Consider the following 20729-nt stretch of genomic DNA (forward strand, 5'->3'; position numbering starts at 1 on the left):
ACAATTAAAAGCCATCAGAATTCACATTCAAGGAATCAATAACCCAGTATTGACCCAAGAAGACTAAAGATAAAATGTCTCCTTCCTCTCAGTGAAGAGGTGATAGGCTATGAATACAGAATGAGACATTCTCTATTAAAAATAGGATCAGTGATTTAGAGCTGGGACAGATGTCAGAGTCTAGCCCTCTCATTTTAGAGACGAGGAAACTGAGGCCCAGTAAAGCGGAGTGACTTACTCAAGGCCACACAAGTGGCAAATGACAAAGTCAGAATTTGAACCCAAGTCCTTCAGCTCTAAATCCACCCTTCTTTCCAACATACCACACTCCCTCCCTGTCCTCAGGGTCCATGTGACTTTTTGTTTTGCTTAACTATTACTTCTTTGTTATGAGCAAGTGTATTAAATAAAAACTCAATTGTTTTTATTTTTTTAAAAGAAATTGAGTTCAAAAGAACAGTTTATTCTGCCTTAAAAAAATAAATCTTCCCAAAGGGAAATGTTAGCCATCTTAATAAATCACCACACCCAAAGCAGAAAGACAAGAAATCCTTTAAGTCTGACAGGAATAAGATCTAATGTTCCTTCCTTTAACACAAGAAAACAGTACAGCCGTCATCTGCCTGACACTTATTGCTCATGTGACACACACATAAAGGAAGCCTGGGAAAAAAAATACAGTTCATTTTCTGTTCAATCTAGTAGACTTTTAAAAAGCCTTTGGAAATTTATCAGAAGAAAAATAATATAGTTTTCCTTCTAAAATATACTCAATCTCTTTATAGTTTTGAGATGATCCTCCTTACTGAACATCAAAGAGGTAACTTGCCCAAGGTCACAAAAGTAGTCAGTGGCTAAACCAGGATTCGAACACAGGTCTTCTCACTTCATATCCAGCCCTTGTTCAACTGTAACAAGATGGCAAACCACGCCAGTATCTTTGCCAAGAAAACCCCAAATGGGGTCATAAAGGGTTGAATATGACTAAAATGGGAACACGACTGAACAACAAAACAAGCGAAACAGTCAAAAAGTGAGAGGATTCTGGAAAGATGGTGGAACAGGTCAGATTGAAAGGCCTTCCACTGTCAAACGATGCCAAATACAGCTGTACTGACCAGACACATCCTGGGCTGTGACTGTGGAGAGAAGGAGCTAGCACACACCTGGTGAGGGCATTGGCCAGGGGCTGGGACCCTGTGGACTGTGGGCACCTGCCAGAGAGCAGAGTCCCTGGTTTCAGTTCCAGGGCAGAGAGAACAGCTATAGTTTGTAGCCACCAGAGCAACCATAGAGAGCAAGATCATTTGTGGGACAGTGTGGCTGGGGGCCCTGACCATGGCTTAGGAATGAAGAGAGTCTAAGGTTGCACCCTGAGACAGAGCTCAGAAAATAACTGCTAAAATAATAACGAAGAAGGAGAAGAAGGAGAAGAAGGAGAAGAAGGAGAAGAAGGAGAAGAAGGAGAAGAAGGAGAAGAAGGAGAAGAAGGAGAAGAAGAAGAAGGAGAAGGAGAAGGAGAAGGAGAAGGAGAAGGAGAAGGGAGGAGGAGAAGAAGGGAGGAGGAGGAGGGAGGAGGAGAAGGAGGAGGAGGAGAAGGAGAAGGAGAAGGAGGAGAAGGAGAAGGAAAAGGAGGAGAAGGGGAAGGGGAAGGAGAATGGAGAAGAAGGGAGAGGGAGGAGGAGGAGGAGGAGGAGGAGGAGGAGAAGGAGAAGGAGAAGGAGAAGGAGAAGGAGAAGGAGAAGGAGAAGGAGAAGGAGAAGGAGAAGGAGAAGGAGAAGGAGAAGGAGAAGGAGAAGGAGAAGGAGAAGGAGAAGGAGAAGGAGAAGGGAGAAGGGAGAAGAAGAAAAAGGAGAAGAAGGAGAAGAAGAAGGAGAAGAAAAAGGAGAAGAAAAAGGAGAAGAAAAAGGAGGAGGAGGAGGAGGAGGAGAAGGAGAAGAAGGGAGGAGGAGAAGGAGAAGGAGGAGGAGAAGGGAAAAGAAGAAAAAGAAGAAGGAGAAGAATGGAGAAGGAGGAGGAGAAGGAGGAGAAGGAGGAGGAGAAGGGAGAAGAAGAAAAAGAAGAAGAAAAAGGAGAAGAAGGAGGAGAAGAAGGAGAAGAAAGAGGAGGAGGAGGAGGAGGAGGAGGAGGAAGAGGAGGAGGAGGAGGAAGAATCCAACCATAGATAGTCACTATGGGGATAGAAAAGATCTAGGTTCATATTCAGAGGAAGATAACGGAGTTTTAAAAAGCCACTCCTTTTTCAATGAGAAATGTCAAATGGTCCCACTCACAGAAAGAGTATTAGAAAAAAAAATAAGAGCAATCCAAGCAAATCAATAAAATTATGAAGTCAACCAACTTGAAATAGAAAACCAAAAACTTAAGGAAGAAAATAATTCCTTAAAAACTAGAATTCAGCAAGGAGAAGATAATGACATTCTAAGACAATACGGAATCATAAAACAAAAACAAAAGAATAAAAAAAAAAGAGAGAATATGAAACATCTCATAAGGAAAAAAAACTGATATGGAGAACAGATAGAGGTGAAAGAATATAAGAATAATCAGTCTACCTCAAAGAATCTTAGGGGGCAGCTAGGTGGCACAGGGGATAGAGCACCGGCCCTGGAGTCAGGAGGACCTGAGTTCAAATCCGGCCTCAGACACTTGACACTTACTAGCTGTGTGACCCTGGGCAAGTCCCTTAACCCCAATTGCCTCACTAAAAAAAAAGAATCTTGATACAATATTACAAGAAATTATCAAGGAAAATTGTCCTGAAGTTCTAGAACAAGAAGGCAAAGCAGAAACATTTTTTAGAAATCCACTGATCATCACCTGAAAGAGAACCCAGAGAAAAACCTACAGGAATATCATAGCCAAGTTTCAAAGCTCCCAGGATAAGAAAATATTGGAAGCAACAAGAAAAAAATGTAAATATTTAAATATCATGGAGCTACAATAAGTATTACACAAGACCTAGAAGCTACTATACTGAATGACCGCAGGTCTTGGAATACCATAATCCATAGAGCAAAAGAGCTGGGGTTACAGCCAGGGGTAACTTACCCAGCAAAGTATAATTCTCAATGGAAAAAAAAAAATGAACATTCAACAAACTGAAAGGCCTTCAGGTTTTTGCGACAAAAAAAAAAACAGAACTTAGGGGAAAATTCAACATTTAATATCTAGGAGAAATATAAGGTAAACATTATAAGGGACTCAATAAGGACAAAGTGTTTACTTCTTATATGTGAAAATATTTTTTAAAAAGAAAGAAAGAAAATATTAACAGTGCCTTTATGACTGTCAATATTATTTGGGCAGTTTAAGAAAAATGCTTTGGCTGACTTGAGTATGATGGGGTGATTCTAAAAGAATAAAACTAGGGAGAGATGAAAGGAGTACTTACCTCATACAAATGAAACACAAAGAAAAATTGATACAGAAGAAGCTACCCTAGTAGTATCCACCCCAGGGAAGGGTGGATAGTGATGGAACCTACTCTTATCATGGATGGGTTAAAAGGGGATAAGGAGAGGAGCGAGGATAAGAGGGGGACTAAGAGGGGTGAGTAGGGTAAGGAATAGGAGGGCAAGAGAGTAGGTAGAAGTAAAGCAGAGGGGCGGCTAGGTGGCGCAGTGGATAGAGCACCGGCCCTGGAGTCAGGAGTACCTGAGTTCAAATCCGGCCTCAGACACTTAACACTTACTAGCTGTGTGACCCTGGGCAAGTCACTTAACCCCAATTGCCTCACTAAAAAAATAAAAATAAAAAAAAATAAAAAATAAGAAGTAAAGCAGAGAAGTGAGGAGGGATAGGGTAAATAGGGTGAGAAGGATAGTGAGGGAAAATACACAACAAATAGTTGTAGCTTAGAATGTGAATGGAATGAATTTACCCATAAAATGCAAATGGATAGCAGAAAAACAAATTTTAATTCAACAGTGTGTTGCGTTTAGGAAACAAAAATGAGAGATACAAAAAAATAAATAAAAGGCAGAAGTAGAACTTATATAAAAAAAGCAGGGATAGTAATCATGATCTCAGACAAAGACAAAGTTAAAAAAGATTTAATCAGAAGAGAAAAAAAGAGAAAAACTACATTGTGTCGGCAATAGTGTTCAAAATGGTTTTAGACCATTTAAAATAAATAGACTGTATAAAATACCTAAGCATATACCTGCCAAAACAGACACAGGAACCATTATTAGAAGATAAACATAAAATACTTTTTATACAAATAAACTCAGATCCAAATAACTGAAGTAATATTTATTGTTCGTGAGTAGGTAAAATCAATATAATTTTATATGGCAACTTTACCTAATTAATGGACTCAATGTCATCCCAATTATTAAAAAACATTTTACTGAATTAGAAAAAAAAATAATAACAAAGTTCATTTGGAAGAATAAAACTTCAGGAGCTTCAAAGAAATCTGTTAAAAAGATGTAAAGGAAATAGTCTCAGCAGTATTAGAAATTATATTATAAAGTGAGAGCATTGTTGAAGTGTAAAATGGATAATTTTGACTATTGTAAATTAAATTTTTCTTGTATAAATAAAACCTATGTAGCCAAGAATAGAAGGAATGCAGAAAATGGGTGGGGGGGACTTTTATGGACAATAAGAGAGGATGTGACTGGGTTGGAATATTGCTGTAGTGTAGAAATGATGAGTTCTATGTACATAGCAACGGTTTTTTTCTGTTCTCATTTTGTATTTAAGCTCATAATAATTTTTTTTTAAGTAGAAAAGTGGAATGTGCTACCTCAAGAGGTTACCAAGTCTTGGAGGTTGGCCAGCAGAGCATGGCAATCCACTTGACAGACATTCTGTAGCGGCAATTCCTTTTAGGGATGGGTATGACTACATAGCCACTGAGATAGATCCCTTCTAACACTCAAATTCTGAGATTCTCTGTGTACATACACAACAGGTACCAGGCTGGAAATTCTTTTGTCATAACCATTTTTATCCTAGCCAAAGCAGGATGAATTACATTCAGAACTCCTAAAATGTTTTGTGGAGACCAGTACAACATACTCTCCACATGAAAATAATCTTTGTCATAAAGTATTTGAAATAAGAGTTGAAAACTAACAGAACTTTCAAATCTTAGAAATTAAAAAAGATTATCCTCTTTCCTTAAACCATAGCATGGTAAAAAGGACACTGGTCTGAAAGTCAGAATACCTGGGTTCCATTCACGGCTCTAAGACTAGTTAGATGATCTTAGCCAAGTCCCTTACCCTCACTGAGTCTCAGTTTCTCCATCTGTCAAATGGGGATGTTAATGCTTGCACTACCTATCCCACAGAGCCAGTATAAGTCAAGTGCCCCGTAAGCCTTAAAATACTACAGAAATAAATTGTTATGATTCATAGCTATTTGAGAACAAGTTACTTAACTTCTTTGAGGCTGAATTTCCTTAACTCTAAAATGGAAAGGTAAAACCACAAACAACTTCACACTTGAGAAATGGAAGTATATACAAGACATGGCATGACAGAATGAGATTATGTTGACCTTTGCCTACAGTATTTCTTAAATCACTTAGGCATTTTCCAAAGCTCACCACTCACTACAGGATTTAATCTAGGGTTGTTGGGAGGAAAGCACTGGGACTAGATCAAAGCTTTTTAAACTGTGAATCCCAATCCCATATGGGGACCCCACTGAATGTGGGGGTCACAGAAAATTTAGCAACAGTAAAAAGTTATGTGTACCTATTTTATATACTTATATACCGGGAGTCACATAAAAAATTTCTCAGTCAAAAAGGGGTCATAAGTGAAAAAAGTTTAAGAAGCCCTGAACTAGATAAACATGAACGTGGTATAGTGGGGAAAGCCCTGGATTTGGCATCAAAGGACCCAAATTCAAATCCCTGGCCTGCTTAATACAATCTGCTTGACCTGGTACCACTGGACAGGATGACCTCTTGGGTAGGAACAATATCCTGACTTCTCCTTTAATACAAGTTAGTTTTTCTTTAAAAGGCAGCTAGGTGGCGCAGTGGATAAAGTACTGGCCCTGGATTCAGGAGGACACAAGTTCAAATCTGGCCTCAGACACTTGACACTTACTAGCTGTGTGACCCTGGGCAAGTCACTTAACCCTCATTGACCCGCAAAAAAATAAAATAAAAAATAAAAGGTATTGATTCTAATCTTCCCCCATTCACCTCAGAGTGTAACAATAGGATAAATGACAAAAAGCATCAATAAAAAATTTTAAATATGAATGAACAAATGAATGAATAAATTAAAAATAAATAAATAAAGGAATGAAGTGATTAAAAGTATTGGGGCATTCCTTGAAACTTGGTTGGCTAAGAGTTCTAAGGGTTCAGAATGTTGACATCACTTTCTTCAACAGCTAAATGCAGAACAATAAGAGGACCTGAGAAGAGTGGGGAAAGGTTGGGCTGGTGGCTCATGATGGACAGTGCAAGCAAGGGTGCTTCATTTAATTGAATAAACTCAAGGTGTCCTCAACATCCATCCTGAACCTTTCTAGAGTTAAGGTTTACCTTCCCTACTACCACCACCACCACCACCACCCTCTCAAAAAAGAAGAGAACCAAATGAAAGCTAAAACAAATCACATCTAAGCCAAGATTGCTTTGAAAGCTATGCATTGGATTTATTATACTACATATCTATAATTATTAATTTATTAGTATTTCAAAATTATTATTTATTATAGGTTCCATATACTTTAAAATAACAGCAAGCTCTTCATAATAGAATTCACATTTTCACGTATAATCCTTCTGTTCTACAATATATATGGAAATGCTTGTTTTATTTGGCGGTTAAGAATTTTTTAATGTTTAAATTTTTTTTTCTAATACTGGGGTTGGACTAATCTTTGGAGCCTTTCTGATCCACCAACTGCTTGTCTCCATGCCTTTGCACAAGCCATCCCCATGCCTGAAATCTTGTCCCTCCTCACATTCATATTTTAGAATCCTTTATTTATCCAAGCTCAGCTTTAGCAGTACTTACTACATGAGGCCCTTCTAACTAACTCCCACCAAAAACAAAATATTATATGTAAATATATCATTCATCAAACACTTATTAATGCTTGAAACTGTGTATGCAACGACCACAAAAACATAAAGGAACACAATTAAAGCCATCAGTAGGGAGTAGTTGGTGAAAAGGCAAGGGGAATTTAGTATAAGACTTAAAAAGTAGGAGGGGGTCAGGTTGTAAAAGATTTCATTCATTCATTCATTCATTCATTCATTCATTGAGATTGGCTCTCTTTCCTCTCTACCTCATCCAGGCTAGAGATGCGCTGGCCATTCATAGACCCAATCCCACTGCTGACCAGCATGAAAGCTGTGACCTGCTCTGTTCCTGACCTTGGCTAGTTTGCCCCTCCTTATGGCATAACCCAGTTCCACCCTCTCCCTGCTCCTAGGGGTCACTCACCATACCGGTACAGGACTTAGTGATGATATCCATCACCTCTAGACCTACTGCAGCTCAGACCTCCCGAGTTCAAGTAATCTACCAGCCCAAACCTCGGCGGCAGCAAGAACTAGAGTCACACATCACCAACATGCCCAACTGTGATGGACTTTTAAAAGCAAAACTGATCATTTTTATTTGACATAAATTGGATGAACTAAAGGTTACTGAGTAGCAGACGGGGAGAAAGGGAGGGTCTCAGACCTGTATTTCAGGAAGATCATTTCGGCTGCTGGGTGGGAGATGGGCAGGAGGAGAGAGACTTCAGGCAGGGAGACTAATCCCTTATTTGATCTAATTACTGCAACAGTCATGGAGTGAGATGATGAAAGCCCACACTGGGGCAGCAGCCAGGTGAAATGGAAAAAAGAGGAATGACATGAGACTGGGGAACAGCTTAGATCTGGGGAGTAAGTACAAGGGGGGAGTTGAGAACACTGCAGGTTATGAGCTATAACTGGAAGGATGACAATGCAATATAGCCAAACAATTTCTCCTCTCCTGTGGCTAAGTGAATCTCCTTTTATTAACTGTTGGATGACCTCTGAGCGTCTCCTTTCATTCCAATATCAGCCCAGCCCAAGTTAGGTCCAGCCCAGAATGTCCTCATTCTACAGAGGAGAAAACTGAAGTCCAGAGAGGCCAAATAAACTTGGAGCTTTAGCCTAGTGCTTTGCACTTAGTAGGTGTTTAATAACTGTTTGCTGATTAGCCAATGGGCAGACAGTACTTAAGAGGTACAAAAGAGACTGTTATTAGCGCATCTCTTCTCCTTTTCTTCCCAGTCCAAGGCCACATCTCTCTTTAGGGCATCTCCTACCACTTCGACACATCTATCTGACCTTTTAAGACAAGGCAACGAATGAATCACTTCATACTTCCCAACCTTATTCTGAGACTGTGAGGGTCCATAGGAATTCCATAGGAAACATCGTGTCCTTGTGTCCTCAATACAAGGCAACTCAGTGGCAGCAGCAAAAACCAGGCTGAGTCACCAACATGGCTGGCCTATATCCAAGACCTATTCAAGGGGCTGGCTCATTTTAGTCCCAGCTGGATCCTCCACCCTCTTAAAAGGCAGCAAAACAGATCATGCGGCTCCTGCCTACACTGGAGAACGGGGTTAAATAAGAAGTCCCTATCCAAGAAAAAAGATAAAATAAAAACTTTTATCCAAGAAAGGAGGACCCAAATTCAAATCCCAGTTCTCTGCTTAACCCAATGGCATATAGTAGGTACTTAATAAATGTTTATAGATTGACTATCACTAGCTAACTGCATGATCCTACACCTGTTTCTTCATCTATAAAATAAGTGAGTTGGATTAGATGACCTCCAAGTTCACTTTTGCCTTTAAAACTATGTAAGTTTAGGGGGCAGCTAGGTGATATGGGGAGGGGGCAGCTAGATGGCACAGTAGATAAAGCACTGGCCCTGGATTCAGGAGGACCCGAGTTCAAATCCAGCCTCAGACATTTGACAATTACCAGCTGTGTGACCCTGGGCAAGTCACTTAACCCTCATTGCCCCGCAAAAAATAAATAAATGGCAACAACAATAGTAATAATAATAATAACAATATTAAGTAAAATAATGTACATAGACTGGGGTAACATACATGCTATCAATAATCTGCTATCCCACCATGACACCATATAAATACTGTGTGTAACTGTGTAATTTCAATGACTAAGCTTGACCCCAGATGTTAGATCAAATGCATCTTCCATATCTTCTTGGGAGGATGGTAGAAGCTACAGGTATGGAACACTGCATGTACTGTTGGACTCAGCTGATGAGCAGTTAGTTTTGTTGAACCCTTAGAGCACTGGACACACACACACACACACACACACACACACACACACAATTTCTTTTTTATTCTCTGTGATAGCAGAGAGCTCTCTGGGGAGGGAAAGAGAGATTTGGAAATGATGGGGAGGTAAAAACAAATGGATCACTACATTTTTTAAAGGAATGAGTATATTTTTAAATGTTTCTCAACTGAGGCCTCAGAGTAAATTCTTGCATATTTGTTTAAGTCTCCAATCTTTCCTCCTGGCTAAACTCTACTACTTTCTTGGACTGGCACTGGGCCCAACAACCTTTGGCTAGGGTCAGTATCTGCATTGCAAGAGAGAAAGAAAACAAAATTTCCCTGAGCATTTAAGCATTCATCATCAGATACCCTTTTGTATGCAATATAATATCATCATTATGGGGTGAGAAGGCAGTTATGGGTTGCTATTTAAGCCAGTTTAGTTATCCACTATAGAAGCACATTTTCACTAAAATAATTGCTAATTTCTACCATATATTTGTTCTTTTTCTTTTTTTAGCCCCCAAATTACTTTTTTTCCCAGCTACATGTAAAGATAGTTTTCAATATTCATTTTTGTAAGATTTTGTGTCCCAAATGTTTCTCCCTCCCTCCCTTCCTTCCCTCCCCCCTTTCCAAGACATCAAGCAATATGATATAGGTTATATATATGCAATCATGTTAAACATATTTCCACATTATTCATTTTGTAAAAGAAAAATCAGAACAAAGAAAAAGCCAGGAGAAAGAAAAACACAAAAAAAGTGAAAATAGCCTGCCTTAATCTGTGCATTCAGATACCATAGTTCTTTCTCTGGATGTGGAAAACATTTTGCATCATGAGCCTTTTGGCATTGTCTTGGATGATATTGCTGAGAAGAGATAAGTCTATCACAGCTGATCATCTCACAATGTTGCTGTTACCATATACAATGTTCTCCTGGTTCTGTTCACTTCACTCAGCATCAGTTCATGTAAGTCTTTCCAGGTTTTTCTCAACTGTATATTTCTGCAACTTTGCAAAGTGCTTTACCTATATTATCTCATTTGAACTTCAAATTTCCCACTGTTCTTGTCCTTCCTTTACTCAGCTATTAAAATGATCTTCCTAAAGGCAGGTCTGACCAAGTCACAATCCCCACCCACCCAAATCAGTCAACTTCTGTGGTTCTTTGTCACCTCCAAGAACAAATATGGAATCTTCTGATGAGTTTTTAATGCCATTTATAACGTGGCCCCTTCTTAGTTTTCCAACCTTTTTTTATATCTTACTCCCCTTCTTCTTGTGCAAGGGGATCCTTGCACAAAGTCCTCAGTCAGGAAATAAACCTGAGGAAATGAAGAAATGGGGGGGGACCCCTCCCACCACTATAATGAATTATTGGAGACATAGAGATACCCACAATTCCAAGCAGATTCTCAAACAAAACAATAACTGATTTTCCACAAGAACTGCACGAATACCTAAAAGAAATGGAGCACAAGATAAAAGCTCTGAAGTAAGGAATTACAAACAGAAAAAATGACTTATAAGAGAAAGTAGTAAACTTTACCCAAGAAATGGACTGCCTAAAAATTAGAACAGATCAAACAGAAATCAGACATTGGACAGTAAATACTAAAATAAAGTCAAAAGATGAAAAAATTGAAAAATTGTAAAATATCTGATATTGTAAACAACTGACCTAGAAAACAGGTCAAGAAATGATCACTTAAGAATCAATAGCCTCACCGAAAACCATCATTTTTTTTTTAAGTGTTCAGATGCTATATTCAAGAAATCACAAATGAAAACAACTCACACTTACTGCAAACAGAGGGCAAAGTAAAGACAGAATCCCATCAATTGCCTCCTGAAAGAAATACCAAATTTTAAAATCCCAGAATTGCCATAGACTAAACCCAGAGCTTCCATATCAAAGAAAAATACTGAAAACATCCAGAAAGAAACAAGTAGTTCAAGTACCAAGGAACCAGAGTCAGGATAACACAAGACCTGGCAACTTCTTCTATAAACAAAACAAAAGCTTGGAACACACTATTCTAAAAGGCAAATGATACAGACTTATAACATAGCATAACTCACCCTATAATTGCTGAGTATAGTCCCACAGGGCAAAAGAATGGATCTTTACTGAAACAGAGGTCTTTCAAGCATTATCTGATGAAAAAACCTGAACTGAGTGGGATTTTTTTAGTGGCTCCTGCATTGTCTTTTTTTTTTTTTTTGTGAGGCAATTGAGGTTAAGTGACTTGCCCAGGGTCACACAGTAGTGTCTGTGGCCGGATTTGAACTCAGGTACTCCTGACTCCAGGGCTGGTGCTCTATCCACTGTGCCACCTAGCTGCCCCATGCATTGTCTTTTTTCCAATTATATATAAAAACAATTTTTAACATTTTTTTTTAATTTTGAGCTCCAAATTCTCTGCAACTCTCCTCTTCCCCCCTCATTGAGAGAGCAAGTAATTTGATATAGATTATATATATAAGTCATGCAAAACATTTCCATATTAGTCATGTTTTGTAAGAAAACAGACTCCCACCCCCCAAAAAAAGAAAAAAAACACCAAGAAAAAGTGTTTTAATCTGCACTCAGACTCCATCAGTTCTTTCTCTGGAGGTGGAGAGCATTTTTTCATCATGAATCCTTCAGAATTGTCCTAGATCACTGCCTTGCTGAGAACAGCTAAATTGTTCACAGTTGATGAGTAGGAAATTTCAAAAGTAAATTTATTTAAGCAATTGAAAGATGTATGATGACAACAAGCTAACATTCTAATGGAGAAGAAACAAGTATCTCTTCTGAACCTTAATGTCTTGATTTTTGAGAGTTAAATAAAAATATTTAACTGAGGACCCATGGGTTCTGTTCTGAGAATTATGAGAAGAGAAAAAAGAGAAGGTAAATAGAACACAGAAAAGGAGGAAGAAGAGGGTATAGCTTGATGTCTCATAATTAGGATGTATGAGAAGAGTATACAAACACAGGTGAAAGTTTGGGGTACTGGGCATCAGATGAACCTTCCTCTAATCTGAAATGGTCAAAGGAGAGTTGCGCGCGCGCGCACACACACACACACACACACAGCTTGGTGTGGAATATATGAGACTAAAAAAGGAAACAAGTCAGGTTAAGAGGAGAGGTAGTGAAGAAAGGAAAATAATTTTTTTGTGTTAAGTCCTTTCAGTGGTGTCCAATTCTTTATGAACCCATTTGGGGAATGGCTGAACAAACTGAATATAATGGAATATTATTGCTCTGTAAGAAATTATAAAGGAGACAATTTCAGAGAATCCTGAGTGGTATAAAATGGCATTAACATAAGCAGAACCAGAAGAATAGCTTGTATAAGGACAATATCATAAAGAAAATTGATTTGGGGGCAGTTAGGTGACACAATAGATAGAGCACCAGCCCTGGAGTCAGGAGGAGTTAAGTTCAAATATGTCCTCAAACACTTACTAGCTGTGGGACCTTGGACAAGTCACTTAACCCTGACTGCCTGTGAAAAAGAAAAAGAAAAAGAGGAGAGGAGAGACCCTGTGACCCTGGGCAAAAAAAAAAAAAAAAAGCCACTGAAATATTTTCTTAAATACACTAAAGAGAATAGAAGAAAGGAGCACAGGACAGCTTTGAAAGTAACATGTGAAATTTATAATTGTTAAATTAAACAGTATGTGACAGAGACCTACAGTTTCATATGAATCATCTTTGTGTCACATAAATATTGAAATGTTCTCTCTTTTGCTTTTAAAGTTCAGAATAAAAGGAAATGTAATTTTTTAAAATAAGAGAACCAAAGCAAAGTCAGAAGATAACAGAGACATTTGAGAATTGCTAGAACTCACATGTTAAATTTTATGTTTAACATAAGACAAAAAATTCAGGCAGTACACAGCTAAGAGTCTCAGTTTCACACACAGCCTTTTTTTTTTCAGTTCTTCTTTGTGTGGTTGATTTCAATATTATAATAAGAAGTAAAAGGAATTTTTTTTAAAAAGAGAGAACCAGTAAGTAAACAGCTTTTCCAAGTTTAGCTGAAAAAGAGTGGAGAGATACAGGCTCATACCATAGCTCTCAGGGACAGTAGTGCAAAGACTACAGTACTTTTGTAAGCAGCAAAGAGGGAACCGTTAGAAAGGAACCGCAGAAGGAAGAGAAAGCAAGTAGAGATTAGCAGTCAGGTAGTGCAGTGGACAGAGAGCCAGGCCTACCATCAGGAAGACCCGAGTTTAAACCCTGCCTCAGAGTTTTTATTAGACATTGCCCAGACATGACCTTGAGCAACTCATTCCCCTCTCTCAGCCTCAGTTTTCCCATCTATAAAATAAGTGACCAAAATGGTTACCTCCCTCACAAGTATGTTTCGAGGATCAAATGGGCTAATATATGCAAAGTGCTTTGCTAGACTTACCGTGCTACTTGATACTTACTAGCTGTGTGACCCTGGATAAGTCACTTGCAAAAAAAAAAAAAGACCTACAGTGCTATATGTTAGCTACTATTAAATGTGATCTGATTCCTCTGTGAGTCAAGCTAAGCAAGTCCCTTTAGACCCATTTTATAGATGTGGAAGCTGAGGCGCAGAGTTACTCCATGACTTGCTTAAAGTCACTCAGCTGACAGATAAGTAGCAGGGCCAGGATTCTAACCCAGGTCTTGTGACTCTGAATACAGGATTCTCAGCACTATGCCCTCAGCTGCTTCTGTGCATCAGATGTCTTAGAATTCATTCACTGTTGTAGGCAAAAACAAGAGCTACATTATCTACATGGTTCACTATAAACTAGAACTTCCTTGAGGACACAAAGGTTCCTTTCATGGGGATTAATCTAATATACAGTGAAATAAACACCACATTTCCTTTTTTTTTTCTTTCTTTCTTTTTTTTTTTGGTGAGGCAATTGGGGTTAAGTGACTTGCCCAGCTAGCGAGTGTCAAGGGTCTGAGGCCAGATTTGAACCCAGGTCCTCCTGAATCCAAGGCCGGTGCTCTATCCACTGTGCCACCTAGCTGCCCCACCACATTTCCAAAATCCAAAGTAAAGGGAAAAAAAGAGGGGAAGTTGAGGCTAGCTTTGCTTACAGACTTGAGACACAGGTCATTTACAGAGTCTAACATAGCTGCCTCAGTTCAACACGGACCTCCAAAAAGGCTTCTTAGCAATGAGAGGGAAATAGTCTTGAAGTGGGAAAGAGAATCCTTTGGGCTGTTGACTAATTTGCACCCGTGGTCCCCCAAGCTCCCAATGCACTCCTTTTCTCACCTGTCTCTAGCTACTTCCAAAGTACAAATCAGTTTCCACCTTCTCCAGGAGGCCCTTCCCGATCTCACCCTCTCCCCACTTAGCACCATCTCATTCTTGAAACTACATTTTATTTTGTTCAATCGTGTATGACTCTTCTTGACCCCATTTGGGGTTTTCTTGACAAAGATCCTGGAGTGGTTTGCCATTTCCTTCTTCACCTCACTTGACAGATGAGGAAACTGAGGCAGGGAGGGTTAAGTGACTTGCCCAGGATCAACACACCTAGTAAGTGGCTGAGGCTGGATTTGAACTCAAGAAGATGAGTCTTCTGCCTCCAGATTGTTTCCTATTTGTCTCTATCCCCAGCACCCACATCAAGACCTGAAAAATAGTAGGTTCTTGATAAACCATAAAACCGAATTGATTTGTATTTGTTGAGTCGAATTAATTTACATCAGTCAACAAGTCAACACGCAATTTTTTAAGCCTGTACATGTACCAGGCGCTAAACTAAATGCTGGGAATATGAAGAAAGGCAAGAATGGTCCCTGCCTTCAAGGAGCTCACAGTCTAATGGGGACACAACAGGAAAACAACTCTGTGCAAACAAGATCTACAAAAGAAAAATTCAAGACCTCAACTGTTCATTCAAGGGGCATTTATTAAGCACCGACTTGTGCCAGTCTTTATACTAGGAAAAAATGATCTTGGTCCTCCAGAAGCCAACAGTGTGCCAGCATTGATCCTCAAAACACTTCCCATCTCTACACAAAAAAGGTCAATAGCTCCAGGGGCAGAATCTTGGGTGGGCCCTGTCTCTAATGCTTACTAACTGTGTGGCCTTGATAGAGTCACTCCTCAGCCTTCATTTTCTCCATCTTCAAAGCCCAAAGTTAGACAAACTGCTCCCTAATGTCCCTTCCAGTTCTGGATAATGGGCCCCCCTCCTATCAATTGATGCCTTGCAATACGATGATGCCTGCAGACCCATAAAGGTGTGCACTGACCATTTGCTCCCACTGCCCAAAATCCCTGTGTCTTCCCCTAATTTTGCCAGCTGTCACTTCTCCTTGAGCTGAATCTGGCCTCCCCAACACCAAAAAAAAAATACATCATCTGCTTCTAATCTAAGTTGGGCTTAAGAAACAAATAACCGAGATCCAGACATACAAAAAACATATACGGTTGTTTTGTATTACATGATAGGATTAGAATTTAGGGGGAGGGCAAGTATAGATTCCAAGAAATGGCCTGAGCCCCTTCTCTAGGAAAGCAAGGAATGAGTCCACTGCCATAGAAAGACTTGGCAGCATCTGTTTCAGAGCCCGAGAAGCTTGATTGCTTTTTTCCCCCTGGTTCTCAAGTGTATTACGGATCACTGAGCCCTGGATAGGTGAAGGGTATGTGAGAGAGAAAGAGGGGGGAGAAGGGAAAGGACAGAGATAGAAAGACAGAGGAGAGGGGAGGGCAGGGGAGAGAGACAGAGGAAGACAGGGAGAAGAAGAGAGGAAAGGAAAGGAAGAGAAAGAGGGGATGAGAGGGGTGGGGATAGAGGATAGGAGAGGGGGAGAGAAGAGAGTGGGGGAAAAGGAGAGTGAAAAGAGACATAGGGAAAGAACACAAAAGGGTGGGGGAAGAGAAGGGGAAAGAGGAGACAGGAGAGAGAAGGGGAGAGTGTGTGAATGAGAGAGTGAATAAGAGAGGGGGAGAGAGGAGAGAGAGGGAAGAGAGGAAAGAGAAATAGGCAAAGAGGAGGAGGGGGGCAGAGAACGGGAGAGGAGGTAGAGAGAGAGAGACCAGAGAGAGGGGGAGGAGAAACAACAAGAGTGCAGGGCAAGCCCCACTTAGGGGAAAGAACCGACTGCTAAAATCAAGTTCAAGCTGGAACGATGGGAACACAATGTCTGCAAATCTCCAAGCGCTACTGAACTGTCAGCTCTTGTCATCCTCACCATTAGCATAACATTTTAATGGTAAGAAAGGGCATGAGATGTTCACTACTTAAATTACAGAATTTTAGATCTTGAAAGGAACTTAAAGGTTCATCTAGTCCCTGTTTTTCACAGATGAAAAAAGTGCAATGATTCTCCCAAGGTCATGGCTCTAACTCTGGGGCAGAGGTAGAATTGAGGTCACAGGGTTTGGGGCTGGGGGAGCTTAGAGAGCATGGGGAGGGGAGTGTCTTCACCTTCTCTGCATCTTGGGCCCCTGGGGTAGTCAGTCAGTCCGAGGAAGAAGTCTATGGATCTTTCTCAGAATCATGTTTTCAAGTGAATAAAATAAACCACAAAGGACTATGAAGGAAGCCAATTATGCTGAAACACAGTTACCAAAATAACTGATAAAATTTTTAAAAGCAAGTTCACAAACACCAGGTTTAAAACCTCCAATCTAGTCCAATCGCTTCATTTTACAAATGTGAAAACTGAAGTGATGACTGAAGATGACACAGAAAGCAAGCAGCAGCATTTACTATTCAAACCCCCATTTCCCACACTGCCTTTATGTCCCCTAATTTACCGCCCCCCAATAGTGTAGAGGGAAGTGGTCTTAAAAAAAATAGGAAAAATGGGTTCTAGTCCCACCACCATGTGGCCTTGGATCAATCTCAGCTGCTTCATCTGTAACCAAGTACCTGCCCTGCCCAAAAGGAATGGTAAGAGGCCCCACTTAAGTATACAAAGGCAGCACAGTGGGAGAGGATCTGGGTTCTAATGCTGGACCAGTGTCACTCACTAAGTGACTTTGGACAAGTCATTCCCTCTCACTGGGCCTCAATTTCCTCATAAAATTAGTTTGAACTAGATCAAAGCTTCTTAAACTGTGGGTCTCAACCCCATAACTGAATGTGGGGGATCGTAAAAAAAAATTGGCAGTAAATGTTTAATTTTTATCCCTATTTTACATACCTATAGCCCTGGGTCCCTTAAAAATTTCTCAGGGGTGAGGGGAAGGGGTAGAGAGTGAATAAAGTTTAAGAAGCCCCGACCTCTGGGGTCCCCTCCTGTTCTAAATCTTAGGATTCTATGAGCCCAGTGTCCTTTGAGGTTGCCAGGCCAGATGTTTGTTATCACCTTACAAATGAGGCAATCAAGGCCCAAAGAGAAGGAAGGCAAAGCCACGAATTGGGCTAATGGTAGAAACAGCCCCCCTTTACCCCAATACTGAAAAGCATATCTGACATCTAGTTAAGGGAAACTTGGAAATTCTTCTCTCCTTTGGAACCCTGGATTTGTAGCCATTTGAAGAGGATACTTCCCAACAATCATAAAAAGACTGAAACAAATGCCTTTGTTTTTTTCAGTTCCAAGTTAACAGGGATGGGCACCAGGAGAGAGCTCACAGCCCACCTGGACACCAGGTGCAGCCATGAAACGGGCACCAACTGCTTAGCAACAAGGGCCGAGCTGAGTTTTCTTACACCCAGAAAAGTCCTCTTGGAGGAGGTTAATACGTAACCAAAATATACAGCCCAACCTTATTGCCAACCATTTGGACAGCAGATGCTTGAAAAATCAAAGCCCTCCTGAAAGAAGTAGGAAGTAAGGCAAGACTTGGCTGACCCTCCCCTCCGTTTCTCAAGAGCAGCTGGGAACAAACCTTCCCCGAGGGACCAGAATAATACCTCAGGACCTCAGAATGGCAGGGAAGAGTTGTGATTGTTGTTGTTGCTGTGGGGTTGGGGGAGGGGGGGGGGTAAAGAGAGAGAAACATTTACATGGAGAGGGAAGGGGAGAGAAGGAAGGGAAGGGGGATGGGGGAGGGGGAACATGGAGGGAAGAGAGGGTGGAAGGACAGCCCTTTGCATGGGAGACAAGTTTTAAAGTTTCTTAGGGACATATTTGCAACCTTTCCCTGGGAAAATACCGAGGGAGAGTCAATTTCACTGTTCATCAGCCTGAGGGCCTGGAAGGGTTGGCAAGGGGGGTACGGATGGATGCTCCTGCTCCCCTAAAGGTCCGATCCTGCTGGCATCTACGTGGATCCCAGCATCCTCCTGCTCCTTCCAGGAACCTCAGCTCTCAACCTAGCTAAGCGGCCACCGCGGGAGAGAATTCTCCTTCAGTGAAGTTAATACATAGAGAATGCAGACCCCCACCGCCAACCCCCCGAACAGCGAATGCTCCGATCCGGGGGCACTAAGTGAACGCTCACAACAAAGGTCTGCCCCGCCCCCGCCGCGCACCCTTAGGGAGCCCCCCGCCCCAATCCTAGACCACCCCCCGGATGCAACGCCGGCCGGGGAGGGATGGGCCGCTGGCCCGGGAGGGGCACTGGCCGGAGCCCCGCGCTCGCCGGCCGCACTCACCCTCCGTGCCCCTCTTGGCCTCCCGGTAGCGCTCCCACAGGTAACTCTTCATGTCCGGGGCAGCTCCGGCCGCCGTGCACAAGCCCCGGGCGCGGCGGCCGCGGCTCCCGGCGGCAGGACGGGGAGCCGGGGCTCCCCGCAGGCAGCCTCCCAACAGAGCCCGCAGCGCGGCCGCCGCCGCCCGGCCGCCCAGCCCGGGGCCGGCCGCCGCTGCCATGCCGCCTGTGCCCCGAGCAGCCCCGGGGCCGGCCGCACGTCTGCACCTCCCGGGAGCCCGGCGGCAGCTGCGTCCGCGAGCACGTGGCGGCCGGACGGGGCGGGGCGGGGTGCTCGGGGCCCGGGGCCGGGGGCTCCCTGGCTCCCCCGGGAGGCCGGCTGAAGTCACTTCCTCGCGGAGGCGGCGGCGACGGCCTTCGCTCCTCCGGAGCCTGGCGCGCGGGAGGAGGCGGTCCGGGGCGAGCACCGGGCCACTGGTGCAAGGTAGCACCGGGGGCGGTGCGGGGAGGCTGGGCCAGGGGCGCCTCCGCAGCCAATGCGCAGACTGGCCGCGCGAGAGCGGCAGCGCCCGGCGGGCTGCTCCACCCCCACCCCACCCCCGGGCGCCAGCTTCGGCCACGCAAGCGAGCTTGTTCTGGGGAGCGGACTGCGCTCCCCGAGACTGCAGGAAAGGGCTCATCCCGGAGCCCCCCACCCCCAAGCGCCCCGAGCCCCGCCATGGCCCCGAAGCCCCCCACCCCCAAGCGCCTTGATCACCCCCACTGTCCCGAGGCGCCCCCCCAACCCAAGCGCCCCGAGCCCCACGCTGGCTGGGAACCAGGAACACCTGCTCCCCGCCCCCTCCCTGGGCTCGCTGCTCCGAGGCATTGAGCTTAAGGGGGGAGGGGGGGTGAAGTCAGCCTGCCCTCACAGGTGCAAAGAGAGGGAGGTTTCGATGAAGCAAGTAGCGCTGGGGCCAGGAACCCTGGATGTGGACCAGGGACCCGAGTGCAAATGAGTGTGACCTCACAACCCTAATTCCAAGCATTGCAACATCCTCCAAGCGTGCAAAATGCCTGACTGTGGGATCGAAGGACCCGGCTTCAAATCCCACCTCTGATGTATGGAGGCTTGTGCAAGTCGGTTCCCCTCCCTAGACTTAAAATGAGACCTGCGTGGCCTCTGAACTCTCTCCCAACTCTAAATCTCTGATCTTCCTCCCACAATCCTTCATTTCCTAACGCTATGGATCCCATGTTATTTCCACTAGTTAGAAAAATCAGTAGTTTCAGTCGTGCCCGACTCTTTATGATCCTATTTGGGGTTTTCTTGGCAGAAATACTTGGAGTGGTTTCCCATTTCCTTCTCCAGCTGATTTTGACAGATGAGAAAACTGAGGCAAGCAGGTTGAAGTGACTTACCCAGGGTCACACAGCTCTTAGGTGTCAGTGACCAGATCAGAATTCAAGTCTTCCTGCCTCCAAGCCTGGCCCTCTATCCACTGCACCTCCCAGTTAGCTAAGAACCGTTCACTAAAGGCCTCCTCTGGTTAAAGGCTTTCATCATGGTATACAGCAAGAGCTCTGAGCTTTGTGTGTGTCCTGGACCACCTTAGCAATCAGGAAAGAAAGTCTCAGTAGCCATGATGTCACCTGGTCCCACATCCACTCCAGGCCTACTGCTAAGCTGTGAGTCCATCTGTCCACCCAGTAATCAACCTACATCAGCCTGAAGAGGCTCAGGACCGGGTCTCCGGGAGTGTTGCATGCATTAGTCATGGTGTCTTCCAAAGCACTGAAGCAGTCTGATTTGGTCAGTGGAAGGAGCCTTGCCTCTAATGTAGAGTCATCTTGACCTCCCCTTGGGTTGTGTTCATGGACCCAGAGAATTACCCATCTCCCTT

At 42.9% G+C, this 20729-nt stretch overlaps 1 protein-coding gene across 1 annotated transcript in view; it reads right to left on the bottom strand.

The window, feature by feature from the left end:
* Nucleotides 1-19272, bottom strand: part of NT5DC3 (5'-nucleotidase domain containing 3) — a 79108-nt gene extending 59836 nt beyond the window's left edge. The window contains exon 1 of the mRNA XM_043966325.1: nt 18851-19272. Within this exon, the coding sequence (XP_043822260.1) occupies nt 18851-19067 (217 nt within the window). The 5' untranslated portion in view covers nt 19068-19272. The remainder of the gene's footprint in view (nt 1-18850) is intronic.
* Nucleotides 19273-20729: the final 1457 nt, after the last annotated feature.

This window comes from Dromiciops gliroides, chromosome 5 (genome assembly GCF_019393635.1).
Source record: "Dromiciops gliroides isolate mDroGli1 chromosome 5, mDroGli1.pri, whole genome shotgun sequence".
NCBI classification, from domain to species: Eukaryota; Metazoa; Chordata; class Mammalia; order Microbiotheria; family Microbiotheriidae; genus Dromiciops; species Dromiciops gliroides.